At 46.7% G+C, this 17,957-nt stretch overlaps 1 protein-coding gene and 1 long non-coding RNA gene across 4 annotated transcripts in view; both read left to right on the top strand.

Annotated features, from left to right (window-relative positions):
• The window catches only part of LOC105465162 (sprouty related EVH1 domain containing 2), a 126,249-nt gene extending 113,839 nt beyond the window's left edge, over positions 1-12,410 (top strand). For 2 of the 3 annotated variants that reach the window (XM_011713436.3, XM_011713437.3), the window contains exons 5-6: positions 6,360-6,509; positions 9,090-12,410. In XM_011713436.3, coding sequence (XP_011711738.1) covers positions 6,360-6,509; positions 9,090-9,758 — 819 coding nt within the window. In that variant the 3' untranslated portion in view covers positions 9,759-12,410. The remainder of the gene's footprint in view (positions 1-6,359; positions 6,510-9,089) is intronic. The other variant, XM_071076828.1, reaches the window with a different exon arrangement.
• Positions 12,411-14,382: 1,972 nt separating this feature from the next.
• On the top strand, positions 14,383-17,265 carry LOC139357881 (uncharacterized). The gene is made up of 2 exons (XR_011611827.1): positions 14,383-15,359; positions 15,456-17,265. It is a non-coding gene; the product is annotated as an uncharacterized lncRNA (long non-coding RNA).
• The last annotated feature ends 692 nt before the right edge of the window (positions 17,266-17,957 follow it).

Below are 17,957 nucleotides of genomic sequence, written 5' to 3'. Positions count from 1 at the left end.
AAAATAAATCACATCACATCACATCACATATTAGTAAGACAAATTTAATGAAAGACCAGTAGAATATATCTGAGGCATGCAAAGAAAGGTTATGTTGGAAAAGCTGTTTAATTTACATATTGATAAAATAAAGACAAAAGATTGTATAATCATCTCAGTGGACAGAAAAATCATCTAATAACATCTAATATCTGGTGAAAATCCTTAGCAATCTAGAATAGAAGGAAACTTTTGGAACTTTATAATCACTCCAATTACCTAGAAATATTATATCTAATAGAAATTCATTAGAAGTGGTTCTATCAAAGTCAGGTTAAAGACAAGCAGGGCACTGTCACCTCTGTTTTTCTATGTCATGTTGTGGAAGCTCTGGCAAAAGATGCAATGAGATAAGAAGATGGTATAAATATTGAAAAGGAGGCCAGGCACAGTGGCTCATGCCTATAATCCTAGCACTTTGGGAGGCCAAGGCAGGTAGATCATGAGGTCAGGAGTTCGAGACCATCCTGGCTAACAAGGTGAAATCCCATCTCTACTAAAAATACAATATATTAGCTGGGTGTGGTGGTGAGTGCCCGTAGTCCTAGCTACTCGGGAGGCTGAGGCAGGAAAATAGCGTGAACCTGGGAGGCAGAGCTTGCAGTGAACCAAGATGGCGCCACTGCACTCCAGCCTGGGTGACAGAGCGAGAGTGTCTCAAAATAAAAATATATGTATATAGGAAAAGAAACCAAACTATCTTTTGTGAGCAAAATGATTTACTTAGAAAAATCTAGTTTCATAAGGGAGCTAAGCAAAACAACCAGATACAGAATCAACACACAGAATCAGTAACTTTCATATACCAGCAGTCACAGTTTAAAACAGAAATTTTTAGGCCAGGCGTGGTGGCTTATCACTTTAGGAGGCCAAGGCAGGCAGGTTGCCTGAGCTCCGGAGTTCAAGACCAGCCTGGGCAACCGGGTGAAACCCCATCTCTACTAAAAAAATCAAAAACTTAGCCAAGCGTGATGGCACGCGCCTGTAATCCCAGCCATTCAGGAGGCTGAGGCATGAGAATTGCTTGAACCCAGGAGGCGGAGGTTGCAATGAGTCAAGATTGTGCCGCTGCACTCCAGCCTGGGCGACAGATCAAGATTCTGTCTCAAAAACATATATAATAGAAATTTTAAATCCCATTTTATTTTTGCCATAACCCCAAGGAAGATTTTGGCCCCATTTTACAAATGTAAAAAGTGGAGTTAGACATTAACTTGACCAAAATCATCTTATAATTAGCAGAGAATGATTCAAATGTAGTCTGCCTGAGCTGAGACCCTGTTGTTTTCAGCATTGTAATACTCCCCTGCATTTCTTTTGTTTAGTGCCTCATATTAGGTTGCACGCTTCTTAATTGGACATCTTTTTTTTTTTTAGACAGGGTCTTGATTTGTTGCCCAGGCTGGTCTCGAACTCTTGGCTTTGAGCAATCCTCCTGCCTCAGCCTCCCAAAGCGCTGGGATTACAGGCATGAGTGACTGCACCCAGCTGGACATCTTTTTAGTAACAGGCATTGACATTGAGTCAGAGTCAAACCCAGAGGCAAGAGAGTTTTTAGAGGATACATTTGAAGGTGGCAAGGGCTGTGCTCCCTGCATCATAGTGCACAAGACCTCCCAGTGTCAGCTGGGCCCAGATGGCAATGCCAGCCTGGAGACATAATGTCTCCTGTCCACAGCAGGAGACATTAAACACCCACTCTGACCTGTTCTCTCAGGATGCTGCAGTCATGCCTCCTAGGAGCCTGAAGTCCCCGAACACAGAGTAGTCACAGAGGACCTCTGCTTTTGTTCTTCAAAGCCCTAACAGTTCATAGACCCCCCACTGGAGAGCAAGGCGAGTGTAGATACAGTTGGGAGCATGCGATTGCCAAGTCTTTGATTGAAGGTGACAGCTCTCAGGTTGGTAGGTGTCAGTAGCTTGTGCACAGAAATAACAGAGAGATGTTTAAGAATCTTGCTTGTGTATTAGGTATGTGCATACCTCAGGTGGGCTGCTTTTCTGCAGCCCAAGGAAACCAGGGCAGAGTTACAGGAGAGCCAGTTCAGAGGTGCATGAGGGTAAAAGAAGATTTGTTTTCCCCTTGCCTTTCTTGGAGATGCCCTGGTGGTACATTCCTTTTGTTTGTAGGTCACACTAGCTGCTTTGTAAGGTTCGTCTGTTAGCATCGATTTGAAATAAGCCTTGGCTTCCAGTGGAGCATTCCTGGAGTTCAGATGGCCCTGAACAACTGGGCCTGTAAGGCTGCAGGCTGAGCTAGGACACACCCTCAGCTCTGCCCTCAGGAGGTAGTAGACTGTGGACGTGCCTCCCAAGTTCTTCTGGCCTTCTTGCTTCACTGTAGAAATTCCTCATCGGATAAGGCCTTTCTCAGTCTCGCATCCTCTGACAAATGTCTAGGGAGCTTTACACGGATTGTGCAGGGAGAGAGGCTGCACAGGGAGGGAGGGTTGGGGAAGTGGGGTGGGAGTATCGGAAGGTAGCGTTTCTGATCAACTCATGAGTCCTAGGAAAAGCTGGATGTGCCTCATTTCTCAGAAGGACTTTCTACACATTATTAACCCAAACATGGGTCACAGAAAATAGGCTGGGTTAGGGTGAACAGATGACTAACACAGTGGTGACCGTGATGTGTTAACTGGGTTTCTGAGAACTAAGTACTGAGAGCGTATTACAACGTTCGATACAAGGGTAACGTCTAACCTAATAGATGACTGTAACGTGACTGTTGGATAAGAATTTAACTCTTGAGACTTGAATCACACTGAAGGGCCCTGATTACTCATTTCAGAGGTATTTATTGACATCTGTAGTAACCTTTGTACTGTGAGACATCATCTCCTCATCTCCTGGGTTTGTATACAGCAGGGTGTGCCTTGTAACTTGGAGAAGTTGTGTTTTGTGTTAATCTCAACAAAATACCTCTCAGCGTAGGAGTTGGAAGTGGACTTACCTGGGTGTGAGAGGCAGCAGTGTGTGGGGCCTATTAGAAATCTCCCTGGGCTTTGTGGTCAGGGAGGCTGCATTTCAGTCCTAGCTCTGCCAGTGATTCTGTGCTGCCATGGCCTGGATTCCCCATCTCTCAGAGTCCCTTAGTGCCAGTGTGTGACGTGGAGATGATATTTTACCTGTGACCTGCTGGCTGTGCTGAGGAACTGTGTCCACATGTAGCTCAGGGCCTGGCACACCATTAGCACTCACACATACAACACCAAGAAGAGCTGTTTGCGAGGAAGAGGAGGGACGCTGGGGAGGAGTAAGGGCTAGAGAGAAGCCAGGAGTGTGGTGCCTGTGGGACTGCTGCCACAGGAAGGAATCTAAAGTGAAGGGAAAGTGCACCCAAGTGACAAACCCAGTATATTCTGGCTTAAGTTACAAGAGAATTGGTTTTCATCACTGGGACATCCTAGAGTGGATCAGGATTCAGGCTTGGCTGGATCCAGCAGCTCAAAGGGTCTAAGGGTGGCTTCTCTTGTTCTCATCCTCAGACAAGTCCTTTCCCCACACCAGTGCCAGGATTCAAGGCTTATAGGACCCTTAGATCTTGATTACAGAAATGGAGACAGCTGCTTTTCTGACCTCTCTGTCAAAAATCTCTCTATATTGCTTCAGAGAGCACTGTGTGTTCATATTGAAATTAGTCACCATGGGCCGGGCGCGGTGGCTCAAGCCTGTAATCCCAGCACTTTGGGAGGCCAAGGTGGGCGGATCACAAGGTCAGGAGATCGAGACCACAGTGAAACCCCGTCTCTACTAAAAAATACAAAAAATTAGCCGGGCGCGGTGGCGGGCGCCTGTAGTCCCAGCTACTCAGGAGGCTGAGGCAGGAGAATGGCGTGAACCCAGGAGGCGGAGCTTGCAGTGAGCCGAGATCGCGCCACTGCACTCCAGCCTGGGCAACAGCGTGAGACTCCGTCTCAAAAAAAAAAAAAAAAAAAGAAAAGAAATTAGTCACCATGGCTTGGGGGATCAGAAACAGGCATCAGCCATGCATGGCATAGACCAAACCCAAGTAGAGAAAAATCCAGGAGGGTTGGGTCCCCAGAGAGATGCTGCACGTGTGGACCAAGGTTTAAAAACTAACAGTGCTTATGTTGCATAATGGAAATATAGGTGTGTTTTTCCTAAATTCTTGTGCTATTTTTCTGAGTATGTATTACTTTATAAATGGGAGGAGGATAAAAAGAACTTTTATAAGTCTATTTGTTTTGATCTTGTCCCTAAAATGATTTATGATAGCTAACAAAAGCATGTAAAATAATAGACAAGTCCAGGTATGGTAGCTCATGGCAGTAATCCCAGCACATTGGGAGGCCAAAGCAGGAGGATCACTTGAACCCAGGAGTTCAAGACCAGCCTGGGCAACTTGGCAAGACCCCCATCTCTACAAAAAATACAAAAATTAGCCAGGGGTGGTGGTGCACACCTATTGTCCCGGCTACTCAGGAGGCTGAAGCAGGAGGATCACTTGAGCTGTGTTCGTGCCACGGCACTCCAGCTTGGGTGACAAAGCAAGATCCTGTCTCAAATACATAAATTAATAAATTTAAATATATATATATGCAAATGAGATGAGAGGACTATACAAGTAAAAAACAATAACCAAGGGAAAGTTCCTGTAGCTTTGCCAGAAAGAGAGCATCTAGATATCAGGAAAAACCTTTTCTTTTCATCTGTTTAGTTGGGGAATTGTGGAGGGTAGGGTAGAGGGATATGTCACTCTAAGCACGCAGAAGGAAGGGTAGCAATTCTAGGGGCCCTGGTTTTAAAGATGGTTGCCAGCTGCATCTAACAAGGCTCCTGGATAGCCCCTGGGCCCAGAGGGTTGTGGAGTATGACCACCACCTGGGGTCACCTGGCCTGCTCGGTTGTGTCTCAGGTGAGAGTATTAGTCTATTTTCTGGCTGCTGATAAAGACATACTGGAGAGTAGGCAATTTACAAAAGAAGTTTAATTGGACTTACAGTTCCACATGGCTGGGGAAGCCTCACAATCATGGCAGAAGGCAAGGAGGAGCAAGTCACATCTTACGCGGATGGCGGCAGGCAGAAAAAGAGCTTGTGCAGGGGAACGTCTCTTTTTAAAACCATCAGATCTGAGACTTATTCATTGTCAGGAGGACAGCACGGGAAAGACTTGCCCAATGATTCAGTTACCTCCCGGCAGGTCCCTCCCACAAATTCATGATGAGTTTTGGGTGGGGACACAGCCAAACCATATCAGGTGGTATACTGGGGGCCTGTGGGATCTGCTTGTACAGTGCGCACTGATAGTTAATCATCTTCCGAAGACATGGTTACGGAGACTCCAGTCTTAAGTTGACATCTCTAGTGGGCAAAACAGCTCTGTACTCACCCTTCACAGAGGTGGCCTTTGTTCTTCTATGCAGTCATCCATCTCACTTCCAGTTTAAAGTGACGTCCAAGTCTTGCTCCCAACCCCAAAGATACAAAATTTATTCCTGGAAATCCAGTACTCCAGATACCCCAGAGGTATCCTTACCTCTGAGACTCTCCCAGGTGGAGATTTCCCCCCAGTATAAACATGTGGGTTTCATTTTTGCCTCTGTGCATCTTCCCAGCTTGCCATAATACCTCTCAGCCAGGGCCACAAATGGGATAACCATTCTTTTGTTTATGTTTCGTTTTTTGTTGTTGTTGTTGCTATTGTTGTTTTGTTTTGTTTTCTTTTGTTTGAGATGGAATCTTGCTCTGTCACCCAAGCTGGAGTACAGTGACTCAATCTCAACTCACTGCAGCCTCTGCTTTCTGGGTTCAAACAATTCTCCTGCCTTAACCTCCCAAGTAGCTGGGATTATAGGCGCCTGCCACCATGCCTGGCTAATTTTTGTATTTTTAGTAGAGACAGGGTTTTGCCATATTGGCCAGGCTGATCTTGAACTCCTTACCTCAGGTGATCTGCCTGCCTCGGCCTCCCAAAGTGCTGGCATTACAGGCCTGAGCCACCACACCTGGCCAGGGTAACCACTCTTGATCAAACTAGAACACACCTTTGGGGCGCCTGGTATATCCAGCCTTTCCCCTGCATCTGGTCACTATTCCCACATTTAAGAAAAAGCCACCTTTCCAGGGTCTGGTGGCTGGGCTTCTCTGCCTGTTGAGCCAGCCACATTGTGTTTAGACAATCTAGCCATTCAGGGGTCCTCCTGTTGTAGCCAAGACAAGCTCAATATTTTGGGAAGACCAGCAAGATGTCACAACGGGGGAATACGTAATATTTGAATAGTGCATGTTAGGTTTGGTACATGGGGTTTTTGTTGTTGTTTTTAAATTGACTCTTGGTTACCTCCCTCTACACAGACAGCTACAGACAGTTCTTCTAATTCCTCTCAGAAGAGAGAGCAACCTACTCGGACAATCTCCTCTCCCACATCCTGTGAGCACCGGAGGATTTATACCCTGGGCCACCTCCACGACTCATACCCCACGGACCACTATCACCTCGATCAGGTGAGCAGAGCCCTGTTCCTCTGAGGGCATCAGGGTGGTGCCTCTGATTCTGGAATGGCCTCTTTCCCCTCCTATTCAGCCAAATTCCATGACCACAGGCCTCTCCTGCTCTCCTGCTTTTACCCCCACTTCATACTGAAAGTGGCATTGGTGGTGGCACCTCAGCCTCATCCAGTGTTTTCTGTGTGCCAGACACCTTGCCAAACCCTTTATATGCTTTATGTGGTTTAATCCTCAGAAACTGCCCCACAAGGCAAGTCATTAGCCGCCCCAGGTTATAGATGAGGAAGCTGAGGCTTAGAGAGGTGGAGTATCTGATGGAATGAGATTCAAATCCAAGCCTGTTCTCACCCAGGGGGCTACACTGCCTCCTGCATTCCTCTGTCCATAGGGCCTCCCCGCTTGTGTGGAAGCCCAGAGCCACAATCAGGACTAAGGAATGCTGCAGACTTGGCTCGACCCCCAGCCTTACAGGCTACAGGCCCAGTCTTGCTCAGGCAGATGTAGCTGGAGCTCAGAATTCAGTAGTTCAACAAATATTTACCAAGTGGCTGCTTTGCAGAGCAAGTTCCCAAATCATGGGGCATGGACTGGTGCCTGTGTGGGGTGCTGTGGCCACTAGGCTGCTTTTAAATGAGAAAAAACGGCAGTTAGTTGTTTTGTTTTGTTTTTAACATGAAACTAGATTTGACTCTTTTTTAAAAAATTATTTTAGATTGTGCTTCCTAGTATTTTGGGATTAAAGTGTCCTATTTAAAAATCACGTTATTGGCCGGGCACAGTGGCTCACGCCTGTAATCCCAGCCCTTTGGGAGTCTGAGGCAGGTGGATCACGAGGTCAGGAGATCGAGATCATCCTGGCTAATGCGGTGAAACACCATGTCTACTAAAAATACAAAAAATTAGCTGGGCATGGCGACAGGTGCCTGTAGTCCCAGCTACTCAGGAGGCTGAGGGAGGAGAATGAACCCAGGAGGCAAAGCTGGCAGTGAGCCGAGATCGCGCCCCTGCATTCCAGCCTGGGCAACAGAGCAAGACTCCATCTCAAATAAATAAATAAATAAATAAAAATCACATTATGGTATCAGTAGATGGAAATTAACTTTTTTACTTTCCTTACTGTCCAAAGTAAAGAATTAATAAAGCCTGTGTCAGTTTCCGAGACTTGTTTTGAAATCCTTCTGAATCGTGAGTTTCAAAAATCTAGGCAACTCTGATACCAAGAATTTGACAGGAATTAAGGCAAACTGTGTGGTTCATGGCCCTGCTGCCCTCTGGCAGGAAGTGATGGGTAAATCTAATAAGCACATGATCAGGTCTATAACAATATGATAATGACTGTGATGGCGACAGGTATCACGTTCATCCTGTGAGCGAGGCTGTGAGCTGACACCCTGTGTAGATTATTTCTCTTCATTCTCAAAACAATCCTATGCAGTTTGACAGAAAGGGAACCTGAGTCTTAGGTACCAGCTAGAAAATGTCAGCACTTGACTGCAGTGGGCCACTCCAGAGCCACGTTCCTCAGCCCCTGAAAAACCTTCCTGCCCAAAGTACATCAAAAGCAAGAAGTCTCAGTTCTCTGCCTCCACTGAGAGGCCCTGGGTGAGCCAGGGTTATGTGCATGTACTTAATAAATATTTATTCATTGTCTGCTGCTGTGGACAAGGCAGGGTTGCAGCCTGTAGCAGAACTAACTGCAGAGAAAAGCCTCTTCCACCCTGAGGGAGAATGCAGTTTAGATTTGCAGGTTTCTAGAGGGTGTGACTCTTGGTCTGGCCTCTCACTATTTGTGACATCCTGGCAGGAGTGGAACTTCAGACAGTTTCCGGAGCCTTCACTCTATCCTTCTCCTGTCTGCATCTTATCTTCCCAACCAGATGACAGAGTGAGCCTCGTGTTTCCTAGTGTCCCCTGTCTCTTGAAGGAGAGACCCACAGGGAGAAATGCATCTCCTGTTGTGATCCTTTGTGGACATACTGTGCACATATGGATAATGAAGTTTCGTAAAACAGGACTTAACCTTATAACATGTATGGCACTCCAGTGTCCTTATTCTATTTCAACTTTCAAAAAGCCAGCCTTACAAAAGAGAACATACTGTACAAAAATAGGCAAAAGTACTGCAAGCCTTTAGAAGTCAGTGTAGCCCTCACACTGGGGCTAGGAGGGCCCTGAGGGAGGCGGAAGATACTCTGGGGCACAGGTCCTATTCTGCCTCTTGATCTGAGTGTGCCATGCTCCTGAGAACGCATCACACTGTGCCCCTGCCATATGCACACTCCCCTGCCTGTATGGCAGTGCGTCACCAGAAAGGGAAAATACTGCTGGTCTCAACCCACGAAATTGATTTCCTGGCCCAGTAATGGATTGAGACTCTTTGAAATACATCTTTGACTGGACGACAGGATATTCAGTAGTTTCAGGAGGGGTCTGTTTCTTCACGGAGCACCGTGGGGGAGTTCTTGAGAAAGGTGCATTTTGGACGACTAGGGAGGGAGAAGGTGGGGTTTTTTTGTTTTTTGTATGTTGGTTTTTTGGCCACTGCTGTAAAATAATGTCTCCTCTCTCACGGGACAGCCGATGCCAAGGCCCTACCGCCAGGTGAGCTTCCCGGACGACGACGAGGAGATCGTGCGCATCAACCCCCGGGAGAAGATCTGGATGACGGGGTACGAGGATTACCGGCACGCGCCCGTCAGGGGCAAGTACCCGGACCCCTCGGAGGACGCGGACTCCTCCTACGTGCGCTTCGCCAAGGGCGAGGTCCCCAAGCACGACTACAACTACCCCTACGTGGACTCCTCAGACTTTGGCCTCGGTGAGGACCCCAAAGGCCGCGGGGGCAGCGTGATCAAGACGCAGCCGTCCCGGGGCAAGTCGCGGCGGCGGAAGGAGGACGGAGAGCGCTCGCGGTGCGTGTACTGCAGGGACATGTTCAACCACGAGGAGAACCGCAGGGGTCACTGCCAGGACGCGCCCGACTCCGTGAGAACTTGCATCCGCCGGGTGAGCTGCATGTGGTGCGCGGACAGCATGCTCTATCACTGTATGTCGGACCCCGAGGGAGACTATACAGACCCTTGCTCGTGCGATACTAGCGACGAGAAGTTTTGCCTCCGGTGGATGGCTCTTATTGCCTTGTCTTTCCTGGCCCCCTGTATGTGCTGTTACCTGCCCCTTCGGGCCTGCTACCACTGCGGAGTGATGTGTAGGTGCTGTGGCGGGAAGCACAAAGCGGCCGCGTGACTCAGTTTCCCTCCCTTCTCCCTCCTCCATCCGCAGCCACAGGGGAACTCGTCTCTTACATACCCTCAACTTCTCCCCCGCTCCCTTCCACTCCAAGGAGCGAGGAGGGCAAGAGACCTCCCAGCTCCCTGGTACCTTGAGGCACCATTCCAGCCAGGGACGCTGCCGGGTAGACTCTCCACTCCCCCCGCCGCCCACACTGCAGCAGCCACACCCATACACACACGCTCGCACAGTGTTCTGAGGAAGGAACCTTCGCCACAGACTCCTGTACTATTAACAATCTGTAACCAAGCTAACTGTCTCATCCATGTGTTGATTTCCTGTTTCCTCCTCCCCCGCCTCTTCCAGTTCAAAGGAGTCTGCAGTTGGAACTGCTGATTTTCGGTGGGTTTTGTAATTGATTTTTCCAAGAGCGTCGAAGACTTTCTTTCTCTTGGTTCACCTTGCCTGTCGCTAGCAAGCATCTGGTTCTGCGGAAATGGGATGTGAGAATGATGAAACCCAACAGAAGTATCTCAGCCTACAGTCAGTTATTATGTATAGGAGGTGAGCTAGTTAACAAACTTGTACCACAAAACAATATCGCTTTAACTTTTCTAAAGCCAAATTTCCCATGTAAGCTGCAGTTTCTATCTTTAGCCCATCATCATTTTCTGCCCCCCCAAAATCTGTTGAAATGATTCACTGATGCAAAACACTCACCCATAATAGACTGAGAATTGAGCCTTAACTTCAGATTAACTTGTGAGAATCAGGAAAATTCCTTAAACTGCATTGCATCCTCTTGGACCAGGGCTAGAATGGGGATTTCAGGTTTCTATGAGCCTCCCCGTTACCCCTAAAGTAGACCATTTTTTAAATTGTGTTGCCACCACTTCTAAAAATTTAGCAATATTAGAATAGGATACTAGTGAAGTAAGAAATTTTGCTTGTTGTTTTGCAAACCAAATAGTTTCCTCAAACACAAACCAGTGTTCCCACGAACAAGTTCCAATTGAGAAACACGAAGGTTATGGTGAATAAAACCATAGGGAGCTTCCCCCCAACCCCTGGCTATTTTATATTAATGGGGAGAGGGGATTTTTAAATGTCATGAAGAGTGGTGGGTTGCATTTTCTTCATGGGTTTATGTTTTTGTTTTCCTTTTGGACTCGATTTCACATCACCAAATTCCTCATTTATACTTGGGGAAAAAACAAGGCCATATGTAAAAACCCTTCCAATGCCTAAGTGTCTTTCTCCTGCAACTCCAAACCCAGACTCGCCACTTTAGGTGCACAGGTGGTTAGGTCAGCCAACTGGTTCTGCCTGTCGCCTTGCCACGGAGGAGGCTTCTGAGGAGGCTTCTAATAGCTGGAAAAGAGTATTTTTCTAATATGTCGCAAGGATTAGCCAAATCTTCTTATTGAAGAAAGAAGAAAAGTGAAGAGTGGTTACCTATACCTAGCATAGTACAATCAGAACCTCGTGGAGACCACCGGGGACGGGCTTGTGGACGCCGGCTGTTCTTCCTGCCACTATCTTTCTGTGGTAACGGCCATCCGAAGACGTGGCCTGCTCCCCACTTCCTTTCCCCACTCCTTTATTGCACACAGGACACCAGTCTTCAAGGAAAGGGACTTTTTTCCAGTCTGTCAATCATACTGGGCAAGTGCTAGCTGTGCTCACCTTCCTGGGGCTGTTTCCAGCTCGTCCGCAAGCTCATCACGTTTCTTTAGTAGATTACCGGTGTAAATACCCAGTGTGCTTATGAGTCTGTTAGTGACGTCTTCATTCGTTGGAGTAACTGGTTTAGGCTTTCCAGTTTGGAAAAGGAGCAGAGAGCTGTCCATCTGGATTGATGGAAGAAAAGAGAACCTCATCCATGCCTGGAGAACATCTAGAAAACCTTCAGCCAGCCTCCAGTGCTGTTGAGAGACCACCTGCCCCCGACCCAGAGGCACCTCCTTGGGGTCTTTCTCTAGGGTCTCTTCTCTACAAAGCACAACACTAATGTTCATTTCCTTAGACCTCAGTTCGAGTGCCCCTATTTATTTCAATAAGAACGCACATATCCTGGCAGTTTTTTGTTTGTCACCTCTATTTAGTTGTAACCTGTTTCTCTCCTTTCACCCCTTGTCCTTTTCCACCCTTTTAAGAGTTATGCTAGCAAATCTTACTCCACGTATACTTTTTGGTTTGCGAAGGCATCGGTTAAGGGCACAAAGACAGCCATGGGGACATTTATGTAAATACGTCTCTCTAATTGCCACACTGCAGCTGGACAGTGTGTAGTATTTTCCCAGTCAGCTTTGCCATACTGACATCAATCATTTGAGAGAAATTATTCAGATTTTATTTTTGTATCTGTGGTAACAAAACATTAACCAAAAGATTTTCTGTCCAGAAGCCTCCCCGACCCCCCAAGCTATTTGCTCACATTAACAAATTAAAGTGCCTGAAGCATAATTCATTCTTTACCTGTATACTAAAAACCCTGTTGTATTGATTTTTTTATAATAAGCCTTTTTACCTCTGTGTAAAAAATATATATACAAGTGTATGATGTACATTTTAGTTCTTAACTTTTTTTTATGGTTTCTAATATGTATGACCAATGTAGCCATTGCTTTAAAATGTACCGTGTAAATATAAACACATCCTATCAGATCGCTGGCTTTGGGGTATTTGTCTGGCTGGAGACGGGGTGATGCTAGAGCGTTGGCAGATCTTGGAGTTCCCACATACAGGATGGGACAGGGCTTCCTGTGCCGAAGGACATGTGGACACCAGTCTGTTTTTTCAAGGCCCTTTCCTCCTATGGTTATGTCATATTCCCAAGGGGAGACTGCAGCTCCTTGGGCTCGGATGCCTCAGTGAAAGGAAGGCTGCAGGCCACCGCCCAGGAACACCCCCTCTTCCTAGGCCTGGCTTCCCCAGTGAGCGCTCCTCCGAGGGAACAGCTGTACTTCCTCTAAGTTGTTTTCCACTGATCCCTGCTGAACCTCAGGGGTGTGTGTGTGTGTGTGTGTGTGTGTGTGTGTGTGTGTGTGTAGTTTGGAGGACATTTCTTGCAGAAAACAGTTAACACTGTAAGATGCTCGGGTGTGTGTGTGTGTGTGTAGGGGTGTGTGTGTGTGTGTGTGTGTGTGTGTGTGTAGTTTGGAGGACAATTTCTTGCAGAAAACAGTTAACACTGTAAGATGCTTGGTCCCCTCCGAGCAGCTCTCTTTGGCCCACTTTCCTTTTCCAAATGGACTCTTTGGATGCTCCAGAGCTACAGTGACAATCCCCAGGAGGAAATAAAGTATGAGGTCTTTTGAGGGTCACAGAAAAACGTTTCTCTAGAGAAAGGAGTAGGGCCCTTAAAAGGAGATATATAGGAGGGGCCCTATGTATCATTTCAGTTTTAACTCTTCCTAGAGGTGGTGATTTCCCCAAGCCACTGGCAAAGGTAAGAAGCATGGAGAGATGCTGGAAGTTAGGAAGGGAGAGGAGGACGTGGAGGAGTGGGGAAAGAGTCCTGCAAGCTCACTTGCCTTCATGCTCCCTGCAAGACAGGGCTCTCCTGTCATCCCTGTGTCACAGTTAAGCAACTGAAGCTTAGGGTGAGTAACAGGTAACCTGTGGTCCCAGGAGGCAAGGGCTGAACCAGGCTGAGCTGGGCTAGCCAACTCCTGAACCAGGCCTCACTCTGATGCCTCTGTTCCCTCCCTCCCTGCTGGTGGCCTTGACAAGTGGGCGACAGTCAAGAGCTTTATCCTGTCCGTCTGGTTTTCTGGGGTGCCCTCAGGCTGTCTCAAGTATAGCTTGTCTTTGGTGTCGTATGTGCTAGGCCAGGAACTAGGCATACTACCAACGTCATGTTTAACTTTCTGCGGAATACGGGATTCTTTTCCACCTTACAAGTGAGGAAGCACATGTAGAGAGAGAACAGTAACCCTCAGTATCCATGGGGGATTGGTTCCAGGACACCCTGCAGATAGAAAATCCACAGATGCTCAAGTCCCTGATGTATTTGCATATAACCTATACACATCCTCCTTCTTGTATCCTTTTTTTTTTTTTTTTTGAGACAGGGTCTCACTCTGTTGACCAGGCTGGAGTAGTGGTGCGACACTGCTCACCACAGCCTCAACCTCCCACTTCCTGTATACTTTAAATCATACTTATAATACCTAATACAATGTGAATGCTATGTGAATTGTTGTTATACTGTATTGTTTAGGGAATAATGACAACAACAAAAAGTCTGTACATGTTCAACCATCCCCCCCCTTTTTTTTTTTTGAGACAGGGTCTCACTTTGTCACCTAGGCTGGAGTGCAGTGGCACAATCATGGCTCACTGTAGCCTTGACCTCCTGGACTCAAGTGATTCTCTCACCTCATCCCCCCGAGTAGCTAGGACTACAGGTGCATATCACCTTGCCCAGTTAACTGTTTTTTAAATTTTTTCATAGAGATGGAGGTCTCACTATGTTGCCCAGGCTGGTCCTGACCTCCTGGGCTCAAGAGATCCTCCCACCTCAGCCTCCCAAAGTGCTGGTATTACAGTCCTGAACGACTATGCCTGGCCCTTTTTTTGTTTTGTTTTTTTCTTTTCTTTTTTTTTTTTTTTTTTTTTTTTTTGAGACAGAGTCTCGCTCTGTTGCCCAGGCTGGAGTGCAGTGGCCGGATCTCAGCTCACTGCAAGCTCCGCCTCCCAGGTTTAGGCCATTCTCCTACCTCAGCCTCCCGAGCAGCCGGGACTACAGGCGCCTGCCAGCTCGCCCGGCTAGTTTTTTTGTATTTTTTAGTACAGACGGGGTTTCACTGTGTTAGCTGGGATGGTCTCGATCTCCTGACCTCGTGATCCGCCCATCTCGGCCTCCCAAAGTGCTGGGATTACAGGCTTGAGCCACTGCTCCCGGCCTGTTTTGTTTTTTTCTTAACCTCTATTAAAACACTTTAATGAATATTTTCTTTTCTTTCTTTTTTTTGAGACTGAGTTTCGCTCTTATTGCCCAGGCTGGAGTGCAGTGTTACGATCTCAGCTTACTGCACCCTTTGCCTCCTGGGTTCAAGTGATTCTCCTGCCTCAGCCTCCCGTGTAGCTGGAATTACAGGCACCCGCCACCACACCCGGCTAATTTTGTATTTTTAGTAGAGACAGGGTTTCACTATGTTGGCCAGGCCAGTCTCAAGCACCTGACCTCAGGTGATCCACCCACCTTGGCCTCCCAAAATGTTGGGATTACAGGCATGAGCCACTGCGCCCAGCCTAAATGAATATATTTTCGATGTGAGGTTGGTTGAATCCACAGATGCAGAAAACATGGATACAGAGGACCGACTACACCTAACTCCATCAAGGTCGCTGGACAGCCTTTCTGCCATGGCAAGTGACTTCACCTTTCTGAGTTTCCTCAGATTTAACAAGTGGGATAATACCTACCCTCAGCTGGCATGAAGGTTAAACGGTATGCTTTAGTTACAGTGGGATACGCAGCAGGTGCTCCAAAAATGCTGGTTCTTTTCTCAGTCCCTTTTTTATTCTGAGGCCCTGAGGAAACATCGGGAACTCGAGAGAACAGCCTCTTTCAAGGCACAGGAGGCTGAAGCGCATTATCAATATGTTGTGAGTATTTAGATCTACATCCTGTGTGCTGAGATTTCTATTTCTTAACTTCTATTTGATCTGAATTTGATTTCAGTTTCTTGCCAACCCCTCCAGGGATGTTCATGGCTCCAGGGATGGCTGCAGAAGTGCACTAGGCTGGCTGGGTTTCTGGGAGCCAATGCATGCAACTGGGAAAAAGCCAGTGGCCTCTGTGGGAGCAGTTTTACCCAGAGGGCAGTGTCCTTCTCAGCGGCACTTGTCCTGGATCGGAGCACTGTCTCCAGAGGACTGCCTGCCTGAACCTTCCACCCCGCTTTTCTGGCCTTTGGGGGTTGCCTCTTGCAAGTCAAGCCTCTGCTCTTCCTCCCTGCTGCTGCCCTGATGCTGGTCCACCACCCGCTCCCCTGAATGGTGGACACCTCCCAGAAAAGCAGGACGCTTCCCAGGGGAAAAAAGTATTGTTAGAGGAGTTCTATTTTACAGGCCTCACAGGCTGGGTTTTGTTAGTTGTGTATTGTGGCATTGGAGCAGGCACTCACAGGGCCATCTGTGTGAATGGCAGGGGCAAGGGGTGTGGGGAGGATGCTCGTGAAAGTGCCCGCCGATGTAGTCATCCTCACTGCAAGCCTGTGGTCTTTCCAATTCGTGGGGTGAGATGGTTAGAAAAACGACTCTTCCTTTGTTAAGCACTGAACTAGGCGCATGGAATGAAGGGAGATGATCCTGTTAACATTTTGTAGGAACAGATGCCAGTTGTGACTGTGCAAAACAGGGCCTGCCCCATCTCCTCAGCTGGAGCAGCCCCTGGTGCTATTGGTGCTGTGGGGGAAAGCATGTGTATTTATAAAGGAGGAAAAAGGCAGTTATTATGTAATGATCATACCTGGTACCCTTTCCCCCTCATTATGTCTCTTTTTTTTTTTTTTTAAGAAGGGGTTGTGATTATAGAAGTAACATATGTAGTTATTAAAATGTCATACAGGCCAGGTGCAGTGGCTTATGCCTGTAATCTCAACACTTTGGGAGGCCGAGGCGGGTGGATCACTTGAGGTCAGAAGTTCAAGACCAGCCTGGCCAACGTGGTGAAACCCCGTCTCTACTAAAAATACAAAAATTAGCTAGGCGTGGTGGCGCACGCCTGTAATCGCAACTACTTAGGAAGCTGAGGCACAATAAATGCTTGGACCTGGGAGACGAAGGCTGCAGTGAGCTGAGATCAAGCCACTGCACTCCAGCCTGGGCAACAGCACAAGACTCTGTCTCTAAATAAATAAATAAGTAAAATATCATACAATATAAAAATACCAGTCTCGTTTTGCTGGGGCTGCCATAACAAAATACCACAAACTTGGTGGCTTAAACAATAGAAATTTGTGGTCCCGCAGGCTGGTGGCTGCAAGTCCAAAGTAGGGTATTGCAGGGCTGCCAAGGCAGGATGTGCTCCAGGCCTCCCTCCTTGGGTTGCACATCTCCATCTTCTCCAGGCCTGTTCTCATCATCTTCCCTCTGTGCATGTCTCTGTGTCCCAATGTCCCCTTCTTACAAGGATAGCAGTCATATTGGATTAGGGCCCACTCTGATGACCTGATTTTAACTTTATTATCTCCAAATAGAGATGTTATCTCCAAATAGGCACATTATGAGGTCTTGGAGGTTAGGATTCCAACCTTTGAATTTTATTGGGGTGTAGGAGGGGGACACAGTTCAACTCCTGACATTCCTCTGTCACATGAAAGGTAACCACTCTGTGTCCTTCTGGACTTTTTTCTGTGCATTTATACATAGATGTATGTGTGTGTGTGTTTGTGTATGTGTACATGTGTGTTTTCCCTTTGGAGGGGAACTAAAATAGGGTCATGTATTCTACCTATATTGATTGCTCTGAAAGCTGTTTATGTTGTTTTAATTAAAAATATATCCTGGACATCTTTGCGTGTGAATACATACAGATTTACCTTATCCTTCTTTACAGTTTCACATGAAAAAACTTTTTTATCCAATTAGAAAAAGGTAAGATAACTGCCCAAACATTTGGTTAAATGGATATATGTCTCATCCATTTCCTTGAGTTCTCCAATGAATTCAGAGTAAATTTCTTGAGTGTTCTCTCCTCTTAAGGTTGTAAGGCATTCCCATTAATGTCCGAAGTCAGCAGTGAACTCAGCATTTTTAATCTTCTCAGTGAATATGAGTTGACTGGAAGGGCAAGAGGATTTTGTACCCAGGAAGAATACAAAAGTGATTTTTATTTTTTGAGCTTTGCATAAGCCAGAATGTCTTCTTGTTGCATGCACACACACCCAATGACTTGGCGGAATACAGAATCCTTGGCCAACATTTCCCTCTGAATGTCCTGTATAGATGACCTTTGTTTCTTGACATTTACTGTTGTGAAAAAGACCTGTGTGAGTGTTGACCAGTTTTTGTTCATCAGTAATGGTTTTTTAAACGTGGATGATCTTGTCATTAAACCCTTTGGCTTGTGTATGGCATTAATTTTTCCTGAAACTCAGTGAGCCCTTTCATATATAGAATCAGATTTTTAACTCAGAATTTTTTTCTAGTATGTCTTTGATGATTTCTTCTTTTTTTTTAATTTTTTTAAAAATTATTTTT

The sequence above is a fragment of the Macaca nemestrina genome, chromosome 13 (assembly GCF_043159975.1).
Source record: "Macaca nemestrina isolate mMacNem1 chromosome 13, mMacNem.hap1, whole genome shotgun sequence".
Classification (NCBI taxonomy): domain Eukaryota; kingdom Metazoa; phylum Chordata; class Mammalia; order Primates; family Cercopithecidae; genus Macaca; species Macaca nemestrina.
The sequence above is the reverse complement of the archived record's forward strand: the minus strand, read 5'-3'. Positions and strand labels throughout refer to the sequence as shown.